A 20,007-nucleotide genomic window follows, 5' to 3' on the forward strand; every position below is an offset into this window, starting at 1 on the left:
ATTTTGTTTATTTATTTGTATGTGGTGCTTGAGGGTCAAACTCAGTACTTCACACTCAGTACTTTACTACTCAGCTCTACCACTAAGCTACAACACCAGCTCCATTTTTGGTATCTTGACAGAGAAGTTTTCATCTAAGAAGGGCTTAAAGGTCATAATTTATTGTACGAGTTTCACTGTGAGGATCTTTTCTGTACATTGATTTTACATGGATCACTCTGGTTTTGCTGTTTTAAGATTTTCCATACATTTTAATGTCATCTATTTCAGTTTTACTTGTATCCCTACTATACAACTTAGCTAGAAATTAGCATTAGTGCAGCTTTAAGTAACTTAAAGATAAACATCAGGTTAGTGATTGGTAGGAATTCAGGGAAAACCCAGCTATTGTTTCCTTCTGCGGTTGTATTATGAGAGTGAGCATATGTCTAGTTGAAAAAAAATACCCCATGTTATCCTTAAAAATAATCATCGACTTTTTAATAAAATATATTTTATATGAACCAGTGACTATTGTCCATTTTAAGTGATTTTAATTCAAAATTAATATTTCACGACTATTAGTTATAGTTAAAGAAAGTCCTACTTCTAAATGGCACTAGAGGTTTTTGAAAATATTTTCCAGGAAGTAATTTTAAATTTAGCAATACTTAGTTTTACAACTCTCACGGAATACATAAAAATGTAGGTAATTGTGAATGATTCTTTTAATCAGATTCTCTTCAAGCATTCCATAGGGTATATTAACTTATTATTTCATAACAATTTATTCCCACATTTCTTTTATACATCTAATGGGTCATAAACCTGTGTTCCAAAATATACTTCTCTCTTACCAAATAGCACCAGAGAGAGAAATTAGGCATATGAAATATATGAGATAAATACATATGTAGCAGATGTAAAGTTTTATAGTCTTCTATACAAAAGTGGAATTCTATGATATGCAAATGATAAAGCTTGTGATTTCTGTTATTGTATATATGTTTCTGATCTACACCTGAATTTTAATGGATGGTGGAAAAATAGAATCAACTCAGTCCCAAGGTCTGTTTCATAGTCTGGTTCACAAATACCGTCTAGGTTTTTTTTTCTGCCTCTTTGCTTTTTTGGCCCTGAGAGGTACAGGTAATATGAAGTTGGGACGGCCTAACATATAAGATGGGTATAAGTTGGTGGTGAGAAAAGAGCCCCTCTCTGAATCTCTAGTTGGTGTCTATTACTAGATTAGTGATTAGATCTTTATTCTCTATATATGACATAACTCAATGTTGACTCTCAAGATAACATTTAAAACAAGGGACGTTTCCTGTCTGGACACAGGGTAGTTTCTTCTCCTATAAAAAAAAAAGAAAAGAAAAGAAAAAAAAAATATATATATATATATATATATAATTTTTAGTTGTAGATGGACACAATACCTTTATTTTTATGGGGTGCTCAGGATCAAACCCAGTACCTTCCACATGCCAGGCGGGCACTCTACCACTGAGCTACAAACCCAGTCCCCAGGGTAGTTTCTTGATGTGAGTGAATTAATTATCTTTTCCACCATCTCAATTCTTGGCTTTGTCCTATGGCCAAAGCACAAGGTTGTCTATATCCACCCAGCCTGGGGAGATCTCCTAACAGAGCCAACTATTTCTCTTTTACCCCACTTCCTGAGTCTTCCACTTGCACGTGAGTGGGGTTTATGGCTCCCCTCCATATCTAACTATTTAATCTCCTAAAATGGGAGGTATCTTGCAGTGGTTGGGCTTTTTTTTTCATCTTTAAAATGTAATTAATAACAGCAATTGCTTTCACAGTGATGTTGTAATTAGCAAATGAAATAGTAAATTCCTGGAGAATTTACTAAATTTGAGAATTTAATAAATTTTCTGTCCCAAAAAAGAAACAGTGAAGGAAAAAAGGATGAAAATGTAGGAAAAGAATGCATCATCAGCTTTTTTTTTTTTTTTTTTTTTTTTTTTGGTAGCAGGCATTGGGGATTGAACCCCAGGTACTTAACCACTGAGCTACATCTCCAAGCCTTGAATTTGTGATCCTTGTGCCTCAGTTTCTTGAAAGGCTAGGATTACAGACAGCCATGAGCCACCATGCCTGGCTACTTTTTGTTTTTTATTTTGAATCAGGGACTTGATTATTTGCCCAGACTGGCCTCAAAGTTGCAATCCTCCTGTCTCTTCCTCCAGAGTCACTGTGATTACAGATATTCACCACCATACCCAGCTTATCAGCTGCTTTAAACAGCCATATCCCAATAACCTGAGAACCTGAATCCTTCAGTTGCCTCCTAATAATGTCATGGTTGAGGAGCTTGACAATATTAGTAGAATCCCCCAAGCAGCTGGCAGAATACTGCTAATTTAGCTAGATTTTCAAAAATCTGTTGATATTTTAGACATCAATAAAATTAAGGTTTATTACGTACTCCCAATGATTCTTGCAGAGGGGAATACAAAGGAGAGCATATAGTGCAAACTTGACATTGGACGGGTCTTCATGGATGCCTCATGAGCTATTTCTTTTGTCTGAAACAAGGACATAAATGAACATTCTGTGGGAAGAACTGACATGATTTCCCTACAGTTTCCTATGTGCATCATAAATGCCTTCTGATTAGTAGTCAATAAAGACTATTTAATAACAGAAGCAAAGTCCTAGAGTGAAAATTAATTTTCATGGTCAGACGACATATATAATAAATCTACTTATTTTTTCATTTGATTAGAATATAATTAATCCTACTTCTAGTTTAAGAAATTAGGTCTTCCAAAGTAAATGTTTTTTTCAGACATTAAACCACTAAAGAATATGATGACTTTAAAAACTAATAGTCCTTTTTTGGGGGAAAGACCTTTTTGAAATTTGAATTATTATTTTAAAGACATTTCATCTAATGGATTCTCCAGTTTCTCTTTTGATCTTTATCTTCCTTATTAATTGAATGCCCATAAAGATGAATATTAATAGTAGCTTTACTTTCTATGCTGGGTATCTATTGGTTGATCTTGCTTCAAAGTAACTGACTTCTTTGTAGTATTAAGTTACTCTAATTTCCTACCTCCATGCCTTGTATTTTCCTCTGGAGAAAACCCTTCCAGGGCATGACCTAATGAATTCTGGTTCAAATTTCCAAATGAATCTGAACCAAAGTGATTCTGTAATTTGGTGGCGGGAACCTTCATTAAATACCCTAGTGAGTGAATTTTTACTGTTTCATACCAGACTAAAGAACTTTTCTTGACATATTGAAATTGAACTTTAACATTTATGAGAATATAAATTGCAGCAGCACATTGTAACATGTCACGGGTCCAGTAGAGCCTTGGGTCAAGGGTTTTTACTTTCTTTAAAACTTCCATTAAAAATAGCAGTGTTTCTAATTATTTTTCCTTTAAAAATTAGAAAAATGTGTCCTGCTCTCCAGAGAGATGTTATCTTCACTTATTCCCATAATTTATATGGTTGCTAGGGGTATGTATTTATGGTTTTTATTTGGCTTGACCAAAGTACAAATTCAACTTTATAGGTATGGCTAGTTAGCCTTTTCTTTTAAAACATCAATGTGGTTTTCTAATTGACTAAGTTAATTTTGGTTTTCTCATCTTTATTTGTGACTCACCTCTGTCATCTTGTCACAAAAGCTTAAGACATATCAGTTTTAAGAGAACATTACTCCATATTACATGTAGGACCTACAACCATTTACTACTCTTGTCAAATCATAGTTATACCATGTGTGCATCCAAAATTGATTTGGCATTTTCCTATAGCATTTCTTTGATACCTTTCAAATATGGTCACAAGATTCTGGCTCCACATGTATAAGATCCTTTGATCTTATATTCTACTGTCTTTGAAGAAGTACCTAATGATACATGATGGTATGATCATAAAACATTCTATTTTGTTTTCAGTGGTGCTGGAGTTTGAACCTAGAACACCCTATATCCCCCTGCCCTTTAAAAAAATTTTTTTGAGACAGGGTCTTACCAAGTTGCTCAGGCTGGCATCAAATTTACGGTCCTCCTGCCTCTGCCTCCCAAGTAGATGGGATTATAGGAAGGCACCCCTGTACCCATCTTATTTTATGTTTTGAAGACTAACTAACTGGGTTTGTCAACATCTGACATTTCATTTCTTCCGTTAATAAAGTGGCAGAACCTAGTTTTTTTTCCTGTGAATTACAAGAATAGGCAGTAAACGATTTATCTGTAAAATTCAGTATGCATCTTATTTGTATAAATCAGCTTTGCCACTCATGTGATATTTGTCTTATCACTTATGTGATATTTGTTCAAATAGCTGACCCAGCTGTTTGAAGGCTAAGGGAATTTCATTTACTGAAAGCTGGAAGGCTTGAAGCAACAGGAAATAAGGTAGCCCCAATGGTCAAGGGAGTGTGATATTGTAGCAATCCTTTATAGGGAGAGTCTGACCAGGACACAACCACATTGCTTCTACAATGTCAGTGAATTATAGCCATCCTTTCATCTTTCTGTCAGTCAGGAATTAAAATTCCAAGTGAGAATGTTCAATTATCTGAGATTAGGTCATGTTGCCCACTCTAGTGGCCAAAGAGCAAAGAGAGGGATAATCTGGCTTTTTTTTTTTTTTTTTTTTTGGTGGGGGATGAGGGGGACCATACAAAATGCAAAGGTTCCCCTGAGATAGTGACTTTCTAGATAGAATGAACAAATTTTTTTTAAATTTGCAAATGTTCACTATTTCCATAAAAAGCTCAACTAAATATTAATTTTAACAACTCACTTTTTTAAAAAGAAGATTTTTCTGAGACATCATGTTGAGATTGGTGTCTCAACATTATGTGGTTTAGCTAAGAAAATGATAACTTTTCTATTTGCTAGTATGTAAATTTAAAATACCGATACCTACTGAATAGGATTATGTTGAGATACTATTTACAATGCTTTAAACATAAAAACACATTCATTGCAAGCACTCAGTTTTCTATATGGGTGACTTACTCTTTAATTGGTATGACTGTAATTTTTTAAAGTTAATATTTTTTTGCATGATGATTCTGTTCACCTATCTGCAATTTTAAAATACAAAGATGTAATTTTTTTTTTTTCTTACAGACAGGCGAGCCTGAATGAAGCAGCAGAGAAGTATTATGATCTGGCAGCCAGGCTGAGGCCTAATGTAAGTACATTTCTAATGAGAAGCATTATTCAGAGGCACAGTCTTAATGAATTTAGTTTTGGGATTTCGATGCATCATGATACTAGGGTTTTGTCCTAATCTCCTATTTTGAATGCCAATGATACATCTAGTCCAACAAAGAAATCTATTAATCTCAAGCTTCTTCCCCGACTCCAGAGGTAAAATTGATGTTTTCTAGCTGTGTAAAGCACTATAAATTTGTATCATTTGCATACAGGTTTTAGTTTTTCTAAATACTTTACATTTGGATGACTTTTAAAATTCTTTGAAAAGTTATTTTTTTAATTTTTGATGAGGTATTAAATACCTATTATTTAATTCTCAGATACAGATAGATCTTGAAGCATGTATCTTTTTGACTTTATAATACCCATTTCTGAGAACTGCTTTTCAACTTTATAAAAAATGTTTTCATTGCAAGTTTTCCTTGAGTAGTCACACTTCTATAACATAAAATGGATATAAATTAGATCATTACTATTGAAATAGAATAGCTATTTCTGAGAAAATAAGAATGAGTTTTGTATCCATCTTCTAAGCATTGTTTTTGCAGTACCTCACTGAATTCTAGCCCATTGTTTTTATTCTCATATGCATTCTGCCTCCCTCTGCAATGCTAAAAATTTCTGCCCTGCTCTCCAGATATAGACCATATATCAGGAAATGTAATTTTAAAACAGGAATGAAAGTACTAGTGTGAGGTGAGTACAAATAATGGGATCAGTTTCATTTCACTATAGTAGCTCATCTATTGGGCAAACGTCTGTAAAGGGCCTATTTTGTGACTGGATACGGAGATTTCATATTGTACTCTACAAGACCACACAGTGTAGCAGAGAAGACCCAATGTCATCAACTAATTGAAATTGATATAGTGTGGCAGTTTCTCTAGAGGCTGTATAGTCCTCTGGGAGCACAGAAGTGGAGGTGGAGGATTGGTGTTGCTAAAAGAGACTTACATGGGAAGTGGTTTTTTTTTTTTTTTTTTTGAAAAGGAAAAGTAACGTAATAAGTCTTCCTTGCCTATCACATGGTTCACAGCAGAGACTTGTGTAACAAAAAAACAGATTAACATACACATTTGTTTAATGGAAGTTTTACATGACAAGGGAACCCTCGGAAATGAAGACACAAAGAAACAAGGAAATCTGTGTGTGTGTGTGTGTGTGTGTGTGTGTGTGTGTTTTATGGCTGATTGTGTAGAAGTACAATTGGAGAACAAATTGGTAACCTGTTATGATAATTAATTGGAAGAAGCTTAGTAAGGCCTATGTGCTCAGATTCTTCGATGTGTCCCTGTGTCTTCAGAGAGAAGGAAGTTAATGAAGCTCTTATGACTATGTCAGGGGAGAAAATGCGGAGGTCACAGAGTGGGCCTCTTAATTTCTTACAAGGTCTCAGTATTGCAAGACACCATGTTTTGCAATGACTCTTCTGATAACCTTCACATTAATTGTGTGATGCTTCAAAAACTGATAAATTCTTTACAAGGAAGAAAATAATTTAATAATCCCAATGGTAAGAACAATGATGGCTTAAATGTTTTAAGCATTTATTATATTATGATTCATATTTCTAGGTTCTATTGTTCTTTTCTTCCCATATTTTTTTTACTGGTGCATTATACATACTGGTGGGATTTGTTGTTATATATTTCCTACATGCAACAGTATCATTTGGCCAATATCACTCCTTAGCTCTTTCCCCTCTCTTGTCATTTCCCACCCCTTGGTCCCTTTTCTCTACTGATTTTCCTTTAATTTTCATGAGATCCCCATCTTTCTTTTCCTTTTTCCTCTCTAGCTTCTGCCAATTAGAGAAAACATACAACCCTTAACCTTCTGAGTTTGACTTATTTCACTTAACATAAGGGCTGTAGTTCCATCCATTTTCCTGTAACTGACATAATCTCATTTTTCTTTATGGCTGACATCGTTAGGTTCTAATTCTTGAGTTTTTTCATTCCTTTCTCACAATTCCCATTGGGCAGAAGGTTTGAGAAGTTAAGGATTCACACGGCATCATAATTAAGTGGAATCACGTTGTAATTAAGGCCATGGTGTGTATATAAGGGAAAGCTTTATTGAAAAATTGTGGCTATATATTTAAGATGAAATATAAGCAGAAGTCTGGGAAACAAAAATCACCTTACTTATTTAGTAAACATTTACTGAGTCTCAGGCCTTATTCTAGACACTGGATATATAGGAGTGAAAATAATGGGCAAGAGTGTCTAACTATTAGGAACTTTAATTGTTCCTAGCTTAAGCAGATAAATGAAGGTTACAGTATGTCGGACAGAGATAAGTACTTGGTTACAAAAGGAAAGAAAATGAAGCAATGTAAAGAAGCTAGGAAACACAGAAGGGATGGCCTTGTAAATGCCCAACTTGGGCATCTTTGTGCAGTCTTTCTAAGAAAAGAGTTAATTTTACAGTCTTAAACTTGTTATTGTATTTCATAGAAGGCAGGGATCAGGGTTTTCTTTATTTTTTTCTTTTTACACTGATTAATATGATGGTCTAAATATACATAATACAGGAATTTAGTTCAACTTTTATTCATTTTGTGCCATTTCCTCAAACTTTTACTTTGTTAAGTGGTTGGCCAGATGGGGGTCTTCAGCACAATATCATGGAACAGTGAGAGAAGAACTAAGTTTTCTGACCTATACTAGAAATGAAAAAGATACTCGGGCACTGCATATCAAACCTGACTGTTGAGATTGTTTATTCTAAATGACTAGACAAATCATGAAGTCAATATTTAATCTCCAACTCAAAGCTATTTTTTCCTGGGCCCCCAAAATGTTGATTCATAAACATGCTCAAACTTTTGAAAAATATATTTATTCAAATGATATTTTGCTTATCTAGTAATAGCAAATTAAGTATCTATCAGACTTGACTAGGATATGAAGCTCATATTCAGCCACAAGTAAGTGACTTTATGATTGATGAATCAACAGATATATTTTTTCATAATCTGCTTTGGGATTAAGTTCTGGATTTTATTAGTCTAGTTAAGTAAGGTTTCACTGAGGCAAGAATGATAAAACATAAACCATAGTAATAATCTAAATTGAAACAATGAGACCTATTTAATAGGCTATGATTTTTTAGGAGTTTTGCATTTAAATTAAAGCATCCACCTAACATCAACTTGCTGTTTACTACCACTACCTTTGTTCATAAAGAACAATTCTTTTAGGCTGGGGTTGTGGTTCAATGGCAGAATGCTTGCCTAGCATGTGTGAGGCACTGGGTTTGATCCTCAGCACCATATTAAAAAAAAAAAAAAAAAAAAAAAAAGAATGGGGGTTATTGTGTCCACCTACAACTAAAACAAATATTTCTTAAAAATCAACAGAATATTCTTTGCTGTTTATATGCTTTAACTGAATACAATTTAGTTACCTACTTATGAGAGCATAGCAAACAGACCTCAATTTTCATTCTCTATTTAAGTTCCACTGCCATTTGCATTTTTCACATCTACATGGTAATCTAATTTTACTCTTATTTTTAACAAAGAATATTCTTACATTTTTAAAAATATCCCTGCAACTACCATGATTAGGAGCTGTGTAGGGGGACTCTGAGAATCTTTTAGCCATATAATTAGGTCAGGTTACGGCTGTACAAAATAAAATATGTATACAACTGCTTATTAATGTTATGTTTTCAAAGATTGTTGATTTTCTCTGGGATGTAGTTCTTTCCTAATAAAATAAAGTTGTTTCCTTAATGAATTTATTTTTTCTACAAAAACCATGTGGTTCTACATAAATTAGTTTTAAAATTGTTGACTTTTTGATTATTTTATACTCAAAGAATTTCAAAGATCAAATGCAAAAATGATGGGAGAACTCTAAATTATCAGGCGTGATATAAATTTTAGACTATGGTCTTGTATCTTCTTCAGAAGTGTTCAGTCTCTTACCATTTACTGAAATGCATAGTTAGAGAATTGTGTATTGATTTTCAGTGTATAATCCAGGTATTACTTCAAAAATGGCAGATACCAATTTTTAAATCTTATTTAGTTGATCTTGGGGGTGGTTTCTCCAAAATTAGACCTCATATTATGTGAAAAGATGTTTCTATAACAAGAAAACTTTACCAAAATTCATTTTGTTTTTCTAGCTTTAGTTTTTCATTTCTCTAAGTAAATTAGTCTTTCTGTGGAGTTATTTCAAAAAGACATCAATCTTCTCTGCCTTCTCACCCACTTTTGCACATCAAAAAATGCTGACTCTTGAGGACTGCAGGAACATGAGAATGGAACTGCTTTGTTCTTCCTGTGGGAACTAAGCCAAATTCTGCATTAACTTATGGATTTGAATTTTTTTAAATAGGAAAATTTTATGTAGTACAAAGTCTCCTGCTTTTACTTTTTATCAACTCCGGAGTCAAGAGAAATATAATGACCAATGATCAGATCTTATATTCTTGTGGATATGATTGTTTTTAGTCTGAGCTCATTTCTACTTATATTTTTTTTTGTTTTAAACAAGTTCCACCTTTGTATGTAAGACTCTGCCAAGTGCAATACAATTTCAGAGTTATGAAAAATTAACTCTGGCCTTGAGAAATATACAAGCTAATGTGGAAAAATAGGGGAGGAGAGAATATGTGAATCCCAGTCCTCATATGTCAGGGCAGTAAATAATGCTGTCTAATCAAGGCTTCCTGAGAGATAGAAGCTGGTGCTAGCAAAGTGTACTGGAGAAATCACTTGCAGCTGGATTGATCTGAAAAACACCAAGTTAGAGTTGGCAAGCTGAAAACAGCTTGAAACAATAGAATGTTTATAGGTGAAGAATCTAGCAAGAGGAGAAAGGAGGGAATCCTGGCAGGTAGGTGCACAGACATAAATAAAGGTAGAGGAAGGATAGGGGGAAGATAGACCTGAAAATTAACATAAAGCCAGAGCAAAGACATCATAAAGATTAGGAATTTGTATTCCAGAATTTTGTTAAACAGGAAGACAGGATGAAAGCAGAAATTTAGGATGGCCAGTATGTGATGCATTTTGTGAAAAATGGGTGTTGTGTTCAGGGAAGGAGAGTTTGGAGATAATGTGTTGAAAAAACAAGAAAAATAAATATAAGGTCACAGTCATAATAAGGGCATAATGTTGTAGACACTAAGATATAGGAATGAGGGAGTAGAAAGGAACATACAAAAGAAAAATTAAGCAGTAGATTATTTAATAGGATGTGACTAGGAAAATGAGTTAGCCACAATGAATAGCCAAAAAATTCTAATTTAGATTAACTTAGGAAAAAAATACGTAAACAGATATAGGGTCATCAGAGGGGTATTCTTGTTTGAAGAGAAAAATCTTAAGCTTGGACTTAGGAAATTCAGTGTGAAAAATAGCTATTCTAGTTTTCTGGGGGACATTCCTATGAAATAAGCAATTGGGAAAACATGCATAGGTTGGGGTAGAGATGTGGCAATTGTTTGCAGAAAGGAGGTACCAGCAAAATGAAGTAAGGTCATCAAAGAAGAGGTGCACAAAAGTTTTTCTGACCCCTGGGAATTTCTACATTGGGAATACAGGCTAAGGAAGACAACCAAGACAGGGACACGACATAGAAATCAAAGTTGGTGAGCAGTGAACGCTACTGCTAACAGGCAGTAGGAGGAATGAAAACATTCCTGGATTTCAGAGAATAAGTTGACATTCGTAGCCTTCAAGAGTGTATTTTCACAGTAGTGATGCAAGAAGTTTCTAAGGTGTAAAGGAAATGGAGGACTGGTAATGAGTAGTATAACTTATTCTGTAAAGAATTTTGAAGGTAAATGAAAAAGAACGGACCATACTAAAAAGTAAGTATAAACTTACAACATACAAAAGAGGGTTGTTGGCTTTTTTTTTCTTTGCCCCCTGCCTTTCCTCCCTCCTCTTTGCCCTGTATAAAGTTCCTCCATTCCTCCCAAGCTTCCCTGCTCCCCATCACCATTATGAGTCAGTATCCCCATATCAAAGAAAACATTTGGCTTTTGATTTTTTTGGAATTGGCTTACTTCACTTAGCATTATATTCTCCAACTCCATGCATTTATCTGTAAATGTCATGATTTTATTCTCTTTTAATGCTGAGTAATGTTCCATTGTGTATATATACCAAAGTTTCCCTATCCATTCCTCTACTGAAGGGCATCTGGGTTGGTTACACAATTTAGCTATTGTGAATTGTGCTGCTATAAACACTGATATGGCTGTGTCCCTGTAGTATGCTTTTTTAAAGTCCTTTGGGTGTAAACCACGGAGTGGGATAGCTAGGTCAAATGGTGGTTCCATTCCAAGTTTTCCAGGGAATCTCCATACTGCTTTCCATATTGGCTGCACCAATTTGCAGTCCCACCAGCAATGTATGAGTGTACCTTTTCCCCCACATCTTCATCAACACTTATTATTGTTTGTATTCTTGATAGCTGCCATTCTGACTGGAGTGAGATGAAATCTTAGAGTAGTTTTGATTTGCATTTCTCTAATTGCTTAGAGATGATGAACATTTTTTCATATGTTTGTTGATTTATTGTATATCCTCTTCTGAGAAGTGTCTGTTCAGCTCCTTATCCCATTTATTGATTGGTTTATTTGTTGTTGTGTTTTTTATTTTTTGTTTTTTGTTGTGTTTTTTTTTTTTTTTTTTTTTTTTTTTTTTGGTGTTTAGCTTTTTGAGTTCTTTATATACCCTAGTGATTAGTACTCTCTATCTGATGTGTGAGGGATAAAAATTTGCTCCCAAGAGGTAGGCTATTTATTCACCTCACTTATTGTTTCTTTTGCTGAGAAGAAGCTTTCTAGTTTAATCCATCCCATTTACTGATTCTTGGTTTTAATTCTTGTACTATAGGAGTCTTATTAAGGAAGTTGGGGCCTAATCCAACATGATGGATATTTGGGCCTAGTTTTTCTTCCATTAGGTACAAGGTCTCTGCTTTAATTCCTAGGTCCTTGATCCACTTTGAGTTGAGTTTTGTGCATGGTGAGAGATAGGGGGTTAATTTCATTTTGTTACATGTATATTTTCAGTTTTCCCAGCACCATTTTTTGAAGAGGCTATCTTTTCTCCAATGTACATTTTTGGCACCTTTGTCTGATATAACTGTAGTTATGTGGGTTAGTCTCTATGTCCTCTGTTTTGTACCCAATGGTCTACAGCTCTATTTTGGTGCCAATACCATGCTGGTTTTTTTTTTTTTTTTTTTTTTGTTGTTGTTGTTTGTTTTTTTGTTGCTATTTTTGCTCTGTAGTATAGTTTAAGATCTGGTATAGTGATGCCACCAGCTTCACTCTTCTTGCTAAGGATTGCTTTAGCTATTTTGGGTGTCTTATTTTTCTAGATGAATTTCATGATTGCTTTTTCTATTTTTATGAGGAATGTCATTGGTATTTTGGGATTGCATTGAATCTGTACAGTGCTTTTGGTAGTATGGTCCTTTTTTCAATATTAATTCTGCCTATCCAAGAACAAGATAGATGTTTCTATCTTCTAAGATCTTCTTTAATTTCTTTCTTTAGCATGCTATAGTTTTCATGGTAGAGGTCTTTCATTGAGTTTATTCCCAAGTATACATATATATTTTTTGAGGCTATTGTAAATGGGATGGTTTCCCTAGTTTCTCTTTCTGAGGATTTCTCCACTAATATATAGAAATGACTTTGATTTATGAATGTTGATTTTATATCCAGCTATTTTGCTGAATTCATTTATTAGATCTAGGAGATTTCTGGTGTAATTTTTGTGTCTTTTAACTATAGAATCATATCATGTGCAAATGATGGATACACAGCTGAGTTCTACAAGACCTTTAAAGAAGAACTAATACCAATACTTCTCAAACTATTTCATGAATTAGAAAAAACACTTCCAAACCCATTCTATGAGGCCAATATCACCCTGATTCTAAAACCAGACAAAGACACATCAAAGAAAGAAAACTTCAGACCAGTATCTCTAATGAATATAGGTGCAACAATTCTCAATAAAATTCTGGCAAATCAAATACAAAAACATATCAAAAAGATAGTGCACCATAATCAAGTAGGTCATCCCAGGGATGCAAGGTTGGTTCAACATATGGAAATCAATATATGTAATTCATCACATCAATAGACTCAATGATAAAAATCATATGATCATCTCAATAGATGCAGAGAAAGCATTTGATAAAATACAACATTGCCTCATGTTCAAAATGCTAGAAAAATTAGGCATATCAGGAAAATACCTCAACATTTTAAAGGCATTCTATGCTAAACCCCAGGCCAACATCATTCTAAATAGAGAAAAATTGAAAGCATTCTCTCTAAAAACTGGGACAAGACAGGCATGCCCTCTTTCAGCACTTCTATTTAACATAGTTCTTGAAACTCTAGCCAAAGCAATCAGACAGATGAAAGAAATTAAAGGGATATGGATAAGAAAATAAGAACTCAAAAAAGAGGGTTGTTAAAGAGAGTGTATATTTGAATATGAGATTTAAAATATGTCCCACTAGAGGGTGAGGAGGAGGCAAAATACTAAAGATCACTCTCTCCTAGGGACTGACTGTGAAAATATGGGATGGGACAGACCTGGGTATGGAGGGGAAGAAAGCTTAGGTTATAAGGGAGTAGAACTCAGGGTAAATTACTTTAGGTTTCGTCATTTGAATATTTGCTAATCCCAAGAAAATAACAGAATTTGAAGGTAGACACATGTGGGCCACTCTTAGGTGCACAGCCCTGTCACATCTGTGTGTGATAGGCAAGTGCCCGTTAAGGTACATTCTTATGAGACCCATAATCAGCAATTGGTCATCTCTAAATGAATTTCTGAATTCACTAGTAGATTAATTCTAGTTTTGACTCAGCACTTTTACATTCTAGATGTTTTATTTATACCTTGTATTTCATATTTGTACAATATTTTATAAATGTTCTGCATGTGTGTTCATTATATATGAATTACAGGGGAATGTAACCTCAGGATTATTCAATAGAAAACTGCATGTGTGCATTTTATCTTTCCCAAGCACTCACAATATAAATTATTTCAGAGATTTATTATATAATCAAAGTCAATGTTATCTATTTGGGCTCTTTAGTGATGATTATGTTTTAAAATTAAAATGAGAAATATGGGAAGATAATTCAAAGAAATGAGCTTACTGTGACAAAGCCCAGCTGTGTTATAAAATAGTCCACCTATTCTACAATATTTTACTTACAATTTGAATTATATACTTTTTGGGAAATATGATTGTGGGGAAATGGCCATGGAAAAGAAATAACCACTAAGATTAGAATCTGGGGTGGAGTTGGGGAGATTGAGAATTCATGTATTTGAGCTATTCTAATGGAAGAAATAATAATATTCCAGGTATACAGTTGTTTTCTGATGGGAAATGTATTTCTAAATCCTAATTAGAACAAGAGATCATGAAATTAAGTTACACAGGACAGGTTCAGATTTGACCATATAAGGGATCTAGCAAGGAGGGGTAGGATTTTGAGATTATTATTTTGTTAGACAAAAAAAAAAAAAAAAATGACAGGGTTAATAATAATTTGTCCAGTGAGCAGTTAAGACACATTTCATATAAATGGTAGAGGACCCACATGGTTCTCCCAAAACTTTGAATGAGTTTTGTGACATGGGAAAACTATAGTTCATGCATCCCATTGATTTTTACGCATTATTAACATATACCTTCCAATATCATCAGATTGACTGGATGAGTAAAACATGTTCTAATATTGCACATATATTTCCATTTCACTCCTTTGTTTTCTCAGTTTCTTGTATTTTGTAGTTAGAAAATGGAGTTAGGTAAGTTGTTGAACCCAGAAAATTATAAGTCACAATCACAAGAGAAATTGTTATTAGTTTTTCACTGTATTTTATCAGGTTTTATTAAATTGGCCCAGAGATATTATTGAAGTAACACTTTTGATCTTAAGTTTATTCACACTCATCCAAATTTATAGACTAAACTCTTGCTTTCTTTTGGTATATAAATAGCCTTCCTTGTACATAGATCATGTAAATAATCAGTAGGAATCAAAAATCTTCTTCTTCTTTTTCAGCAAGATAGATGCTCCACTTCTCAGCTTCAGTTGCGACAGCATCAACTTTAGTCTCATCCCACCTGTGTATACCTTCAAACTCCTTTCAACCATAGAGCTCTTTTTCAATTTATTCAGATACAGTACTTTTTTTTTCTGACAAGTTTCCCAGTCTGGTTTCTGGTACATTCACTTTTCTTTGTTTACATTTGAGTAACTTTGTGTTAGACAGAATGAAACAAAATGTATTTCTGAAGTGGTTACTGTTTTTCTTCTGTTTGATTTTTCTAAGCCTCATGCTGGGAAGACAGGGTTAATACAACCCACTTGTTGACTAATTGCTGGTGTGGGCTAGTTGCAGAGATAGTCTGGCTGAACTAAGTTGAATTTACAATTCTTCCATCCTTGGGGTATTATCATGCATCACAATCCACATGCAATCATTTTTTAAACAATAGTGTTTAAAAAATGTCTATGCGCTAGTGTGTGTGGGGAGTGGGGTATATATTCACCTCAGAAAAGACCAGAAGATGTAAGAGATGAGCAGGAACTTAAGTGGCTCTTGGTTATAAGGAAAATCAACTTGTGTATGGTAGTTTTAAGAACATCAGAACCTTTGGGGAACTTCACTTAATTATATTTTTCTAAGCATGTTTATTTTTACTCACATTTCTTTGTGGGAGTATCCTTTGTAAGGAGATGTAGCTATAATTGTTTGAATTGTGGGACCACACACTAAAATTACAGTTTCTTCTGCAGGAAAACTCATTTCCTGGTTTCTTTGAGAATTCAGTTCTACCCACACTGGCCCCCATTCCCACCTGGGAGGGTGGGCTCATGGGTGCCACCTGCAGAGAACAGTTCTCCCCCACCCCCATAGCCCTTATGCATTCTTCTGAATGCCATAGTTAGCCTCCTCTGCCTCTCTTATCTTTATAGGCATTCATGTTTCTGATCCTTGGTCTTATGGAGCTTTGTTTTATTCAAAACATATTAACAGTAACAAAAAACTGCCTGTGAGTATAGTCTTCATTTCTCCCTAGCATTCCACCCCTCTTCTGTTTCCAGGACTTTCCTCATCTGCTCCTAACCCATTGTTGTGTATTTTAACTCTAATCGGCATCTACAGATACATTATATTACACTTAGAGACAAATAAGTTGGCAGATCCTGGAAAGCTAACAGATTGGTCGATTAATTTCTCTTGAAGGTCCTATGTCCTTGTAAAAGAAAAAAAAAACATATTTGGACACATTTCAAAGTGGGAAGGAAGAATTTATTTAGCACTATTGTGATAGGGGGTCAAGACTGTTATGATCAGGAAGAGAAAACAAGCTCAACTCCAAATATACTAAAGATACCTGGGGATTAATAGTGACAGGGTTCAGGAGATGCTGTCACAAAATATGGCAGCTTGGTATATTAGATATTTTAAGCTGAAGGAATTTGGGAAATGGCAAGTGAAAGAAGAACTTTCTGACCTCAGCAGGTCCTGAGACCCTCATGTGAGTGGTGCCCTCTGCATACCTGAAGGCTCCCTCATCTCCAAAGACAAAGTGACAGGAATCTGAACAAAAGGCTGTGCTAAAGTCTCCCCAGTTCACTGCACTTGCCTGATACTCCTTGTGTATTTCCCCATACTGTTTTTACTCTAATTTAGTCTTGGCATTAAAAACACTTGGGTTCTAATTGTTGTCTTCATTTTTTTTAGTGCCAGTCAGGTAAAATGCTAATAAATTTGTATGCTTGTCACTTGTCTGTCTGTTGTCACAGGGACCTCTGTGACAATGAATTAAGGGAGAAGGAAGACATACTTTTCCTTTCCTGCTGTAGCTAACTAGCAGAGTGATGGGGGGAGTGGATAGAAAATTACCAGAAGACACCAAGGGTAAGGGGCTCTTGCTAAACTGACTTAACAGGGCTTTTGCTGAAAGCAAGCCAAGTGATCAGATCTCAAGGGTAGGATAAGAAATGTGACCAGATACAGCATGGAATCAGATTCAGGGTGGGAGAATTGTTGCTAAACTACTTAACAGGCTGAACACAAGGCTCAGAAATAACGCCTGGTCCAAGAGAGCGAAGAAGAGCTTGTCTGGTGCTTGCTCAAGGATGAAGATTTTTCCAGATGGAGGTTTTACAATGTTAAATTCCTTGTCACTTGTAAAGCATCAGAATCAACACTTTCTCCTTACTTAAGTAGAATTTGATTTAAATACATGACTGTGACATAATCTTTGTTAAGCCCCAGAAAAGAAATAAGAAGAGCTACATATTTAGAAAGAGGGGGAAAATGTATGTAGTACATTTTAAAATATTTTCATCTTTATCTTATGACAACTATTATTTCCTTATATATCAAGTGTCAACAATGGGTGCTATGAGACAGTATTCACAGTCTTATTTATAGTGAAACTGCATTATGGTTATATCAAAATACTAATAATATAGAATAGAACTCAGTTTATTGAGTATTGGGCTTTCATATTTGCACAACTTCCATTATTCCTATATGGTTTTCATCTCTAATTTTTTTGTCACTTTCTTAGATTATTTCTACTAAAATAACTCACAGAAATGCACCTTTAAAACATATGCATATTTCCTTTTTGAAGAAGAAATGGCAAGTTGAAAAGAGCACTTGTGATTTTGTTAGAGATCTTGTGACAAGAATTTGAAATGGTTAATCACCCCATTGGTTTTATTTGAAGAGTGGCCTGCTTAGCTTTGGAATGCTGTATTTTATGAGAATTGATAACACTTAATTTTAGTTCTTAATTTGTCTGATCATAGTACTTCCCTCATGTATCTAAACTGAAGTTGCTGAATATGGCAAAGATGTTTATGTAGTCGAAACTATAGCATGAAGATATCACACAACTAAATTCTATTAAAAGCTTGGTTTGCATTTTCAGGCTGCTTTAATGAAAAATGTATTGCCTCTTCAAATATGTGCATGCTGTATCACTTAAGATGTACTGGAAAATGGTAGGCTCTGTGAAGACCCAAAGCTGTGCCAGTTGGGTATTTTTGATGGCCTTGGAACATATAGTATGTAGGATTTTTCTATTTGTAGGTGTTGTTATAAACATCATACCTCAAAGCATGCCTCAATTATATAACCTGTTTTGAAAAAGTAGTCTATATGGTAATTCCCCATGGACTTATGCCACTTGCATGTAGCTTACCAGTTTAGACTCTGGAATCAAATGGCTTACATACTAATTGAGGCTTTGCTGACCTCTGGTTCCAGGCCCTTCAGATGCTGCTCACCATTCCTAAGTTTCATTTGCCTCTTCTGCAGGTGGTGGTAATAGTAATTACCTCATAGGATTTGTTACGGAAGTTAAGCAATACATATAAAGCACTTAAAATGCCACTTGGTCTATAGGAAGTGCTAAAATTTGGCATTATAGGAATCCATCTATATGCCTTAACACACAATCTCTGTATATATATATTTACTTTAAAAAAGAGTCAATTCCACTTGCTCAACTGTGGAGACAATATACATATTGGCATTGCCTGTCTCAGGCTCAACTATGCTCCTTCCTGAGAGCATTTATATCCACTCTTTCCTCCAGCTGCAGTGCTTTTCCTCCAAAGAGCAATATGGCTTCTGCAGGCACTGTCTTTAATACCCGCTCCAATAGCACCATGTGTCAGTAATTCATTGCATCCCCCAAGGCATTCTCTTTTGGACTTCTGTACCCTTTTCCCCTGGTGCTGATCATTTAGTCTACATGTTGCTTTATATGCATATGTCTGCCTCTCCTCTCTGGATGGTGAGCTCTGTGATGTCAGAGACTTTGCTCTCTTTACTTTGTGACAAGGATCTAAAATGGTGCCTGGAACACTGTGGGTGCTCAATCAATATTGTGACGGAATCTGTGGGAAGCTTCTGTCACCTCTGTGCAAGTTTCCGGTGCTTTCACAATGTGGACATCTTGCAGCACCGAGTGTGGGTGTAGCATTTTAAACATGTTGCCTACACCTCCCCCCACCCCCAATAAAACTTGGCCTCTAAACTTAAGCCAACCACAATATGGGATGCTCAGCACAAACATGGAGATATTTTACAATGCTGGAAATAAAACCAAAACACAGCAAAACTGATTGCCAAGAGCACATTGAGAGGCTGTTCTTGATGGGTTTACTTCAAGAGAAACTTGAGAGATTTTTAGGAGATTTTAAAAGATAATGTTCACTTTTAACTCTTGCTGGTTATAGAATATTGACATCTCCTCTCCCTACCTGCTATGGGATATGTATCTCTTGGGTCTGTTGGTTCTTCTTGTCTCTCTCGGTGACCATCAGGAGATAGTGGTTACAATGAATTTCAAGCCCTAATTTTAATTTATGCTCTCATGAAATTTAGAGTGATTCAGATAGTTGGGTCTATCATTAAGTATTCATAAATTTAAATTCTGAAAGCCAGCCCATGGTAGAAATGACAACAAATCTAATAGAAGAAACAAATGTAAAGGAGACAGCTGATATGGAGCTGTCTATTGTAAATAAAATATACTTTTTATTGTTATCTTGAAAAAGAGTATAACCCTTAAACATTTTTTTTGCTTGGCTTAATATTATACTTTACAGGCCTCATTTATGTTGCTCTTGAAGAAAAATCTAATAAGGTAGACACTGATTTAAAATTTTTTAGATTTATTGAAACTTCAGTCATTTCAAAGAAAATTAATTGCAAAAGGGCGTCTCTTCCTCTCCATAGCTTATCTACCTATGCAAG

At 34.8% G+C, this 20,007-nt stretch overlaps 1 protein-coding gene across 1 annotated transcript in view; it reads left to right on the top strand.

The window, feature by feature from the left end:
* The window catches only part of Tmtc2 (transmembrane O-mannosyltransferase targeting cadherins 2), a 375,266-nt gene that overhangs the window by 319,198 nt on the left and 36,061 nt on the right, over positions 1-20,007 (top strand). The window contains exon 11 of the mRNA XM_076854913.1: positions 5,109-5,172. Coding sequence (XP_076711028.1) covers positions 5,109-5,172 — 64 coding nt within the window. The remainder of the gene's footprint in view (positions 1-5,108; positions 5,173-20,007) is intronic.

Source organism: Callospermophilus lateralis, chromosome 4 (assembly GCF_048772815.1).
Source record: "Callospermophilus lateralis isolate mCalLat2 chromosome 4, mCalLat2.hap1, whole genome shotgun sequence".
Lineage (NCBI taxonomy): Eukaryota > Metazoa > Chordata > Mammalia > Rodentia > Sciuridae > Callospermophilus > Callospermophilus lateralis.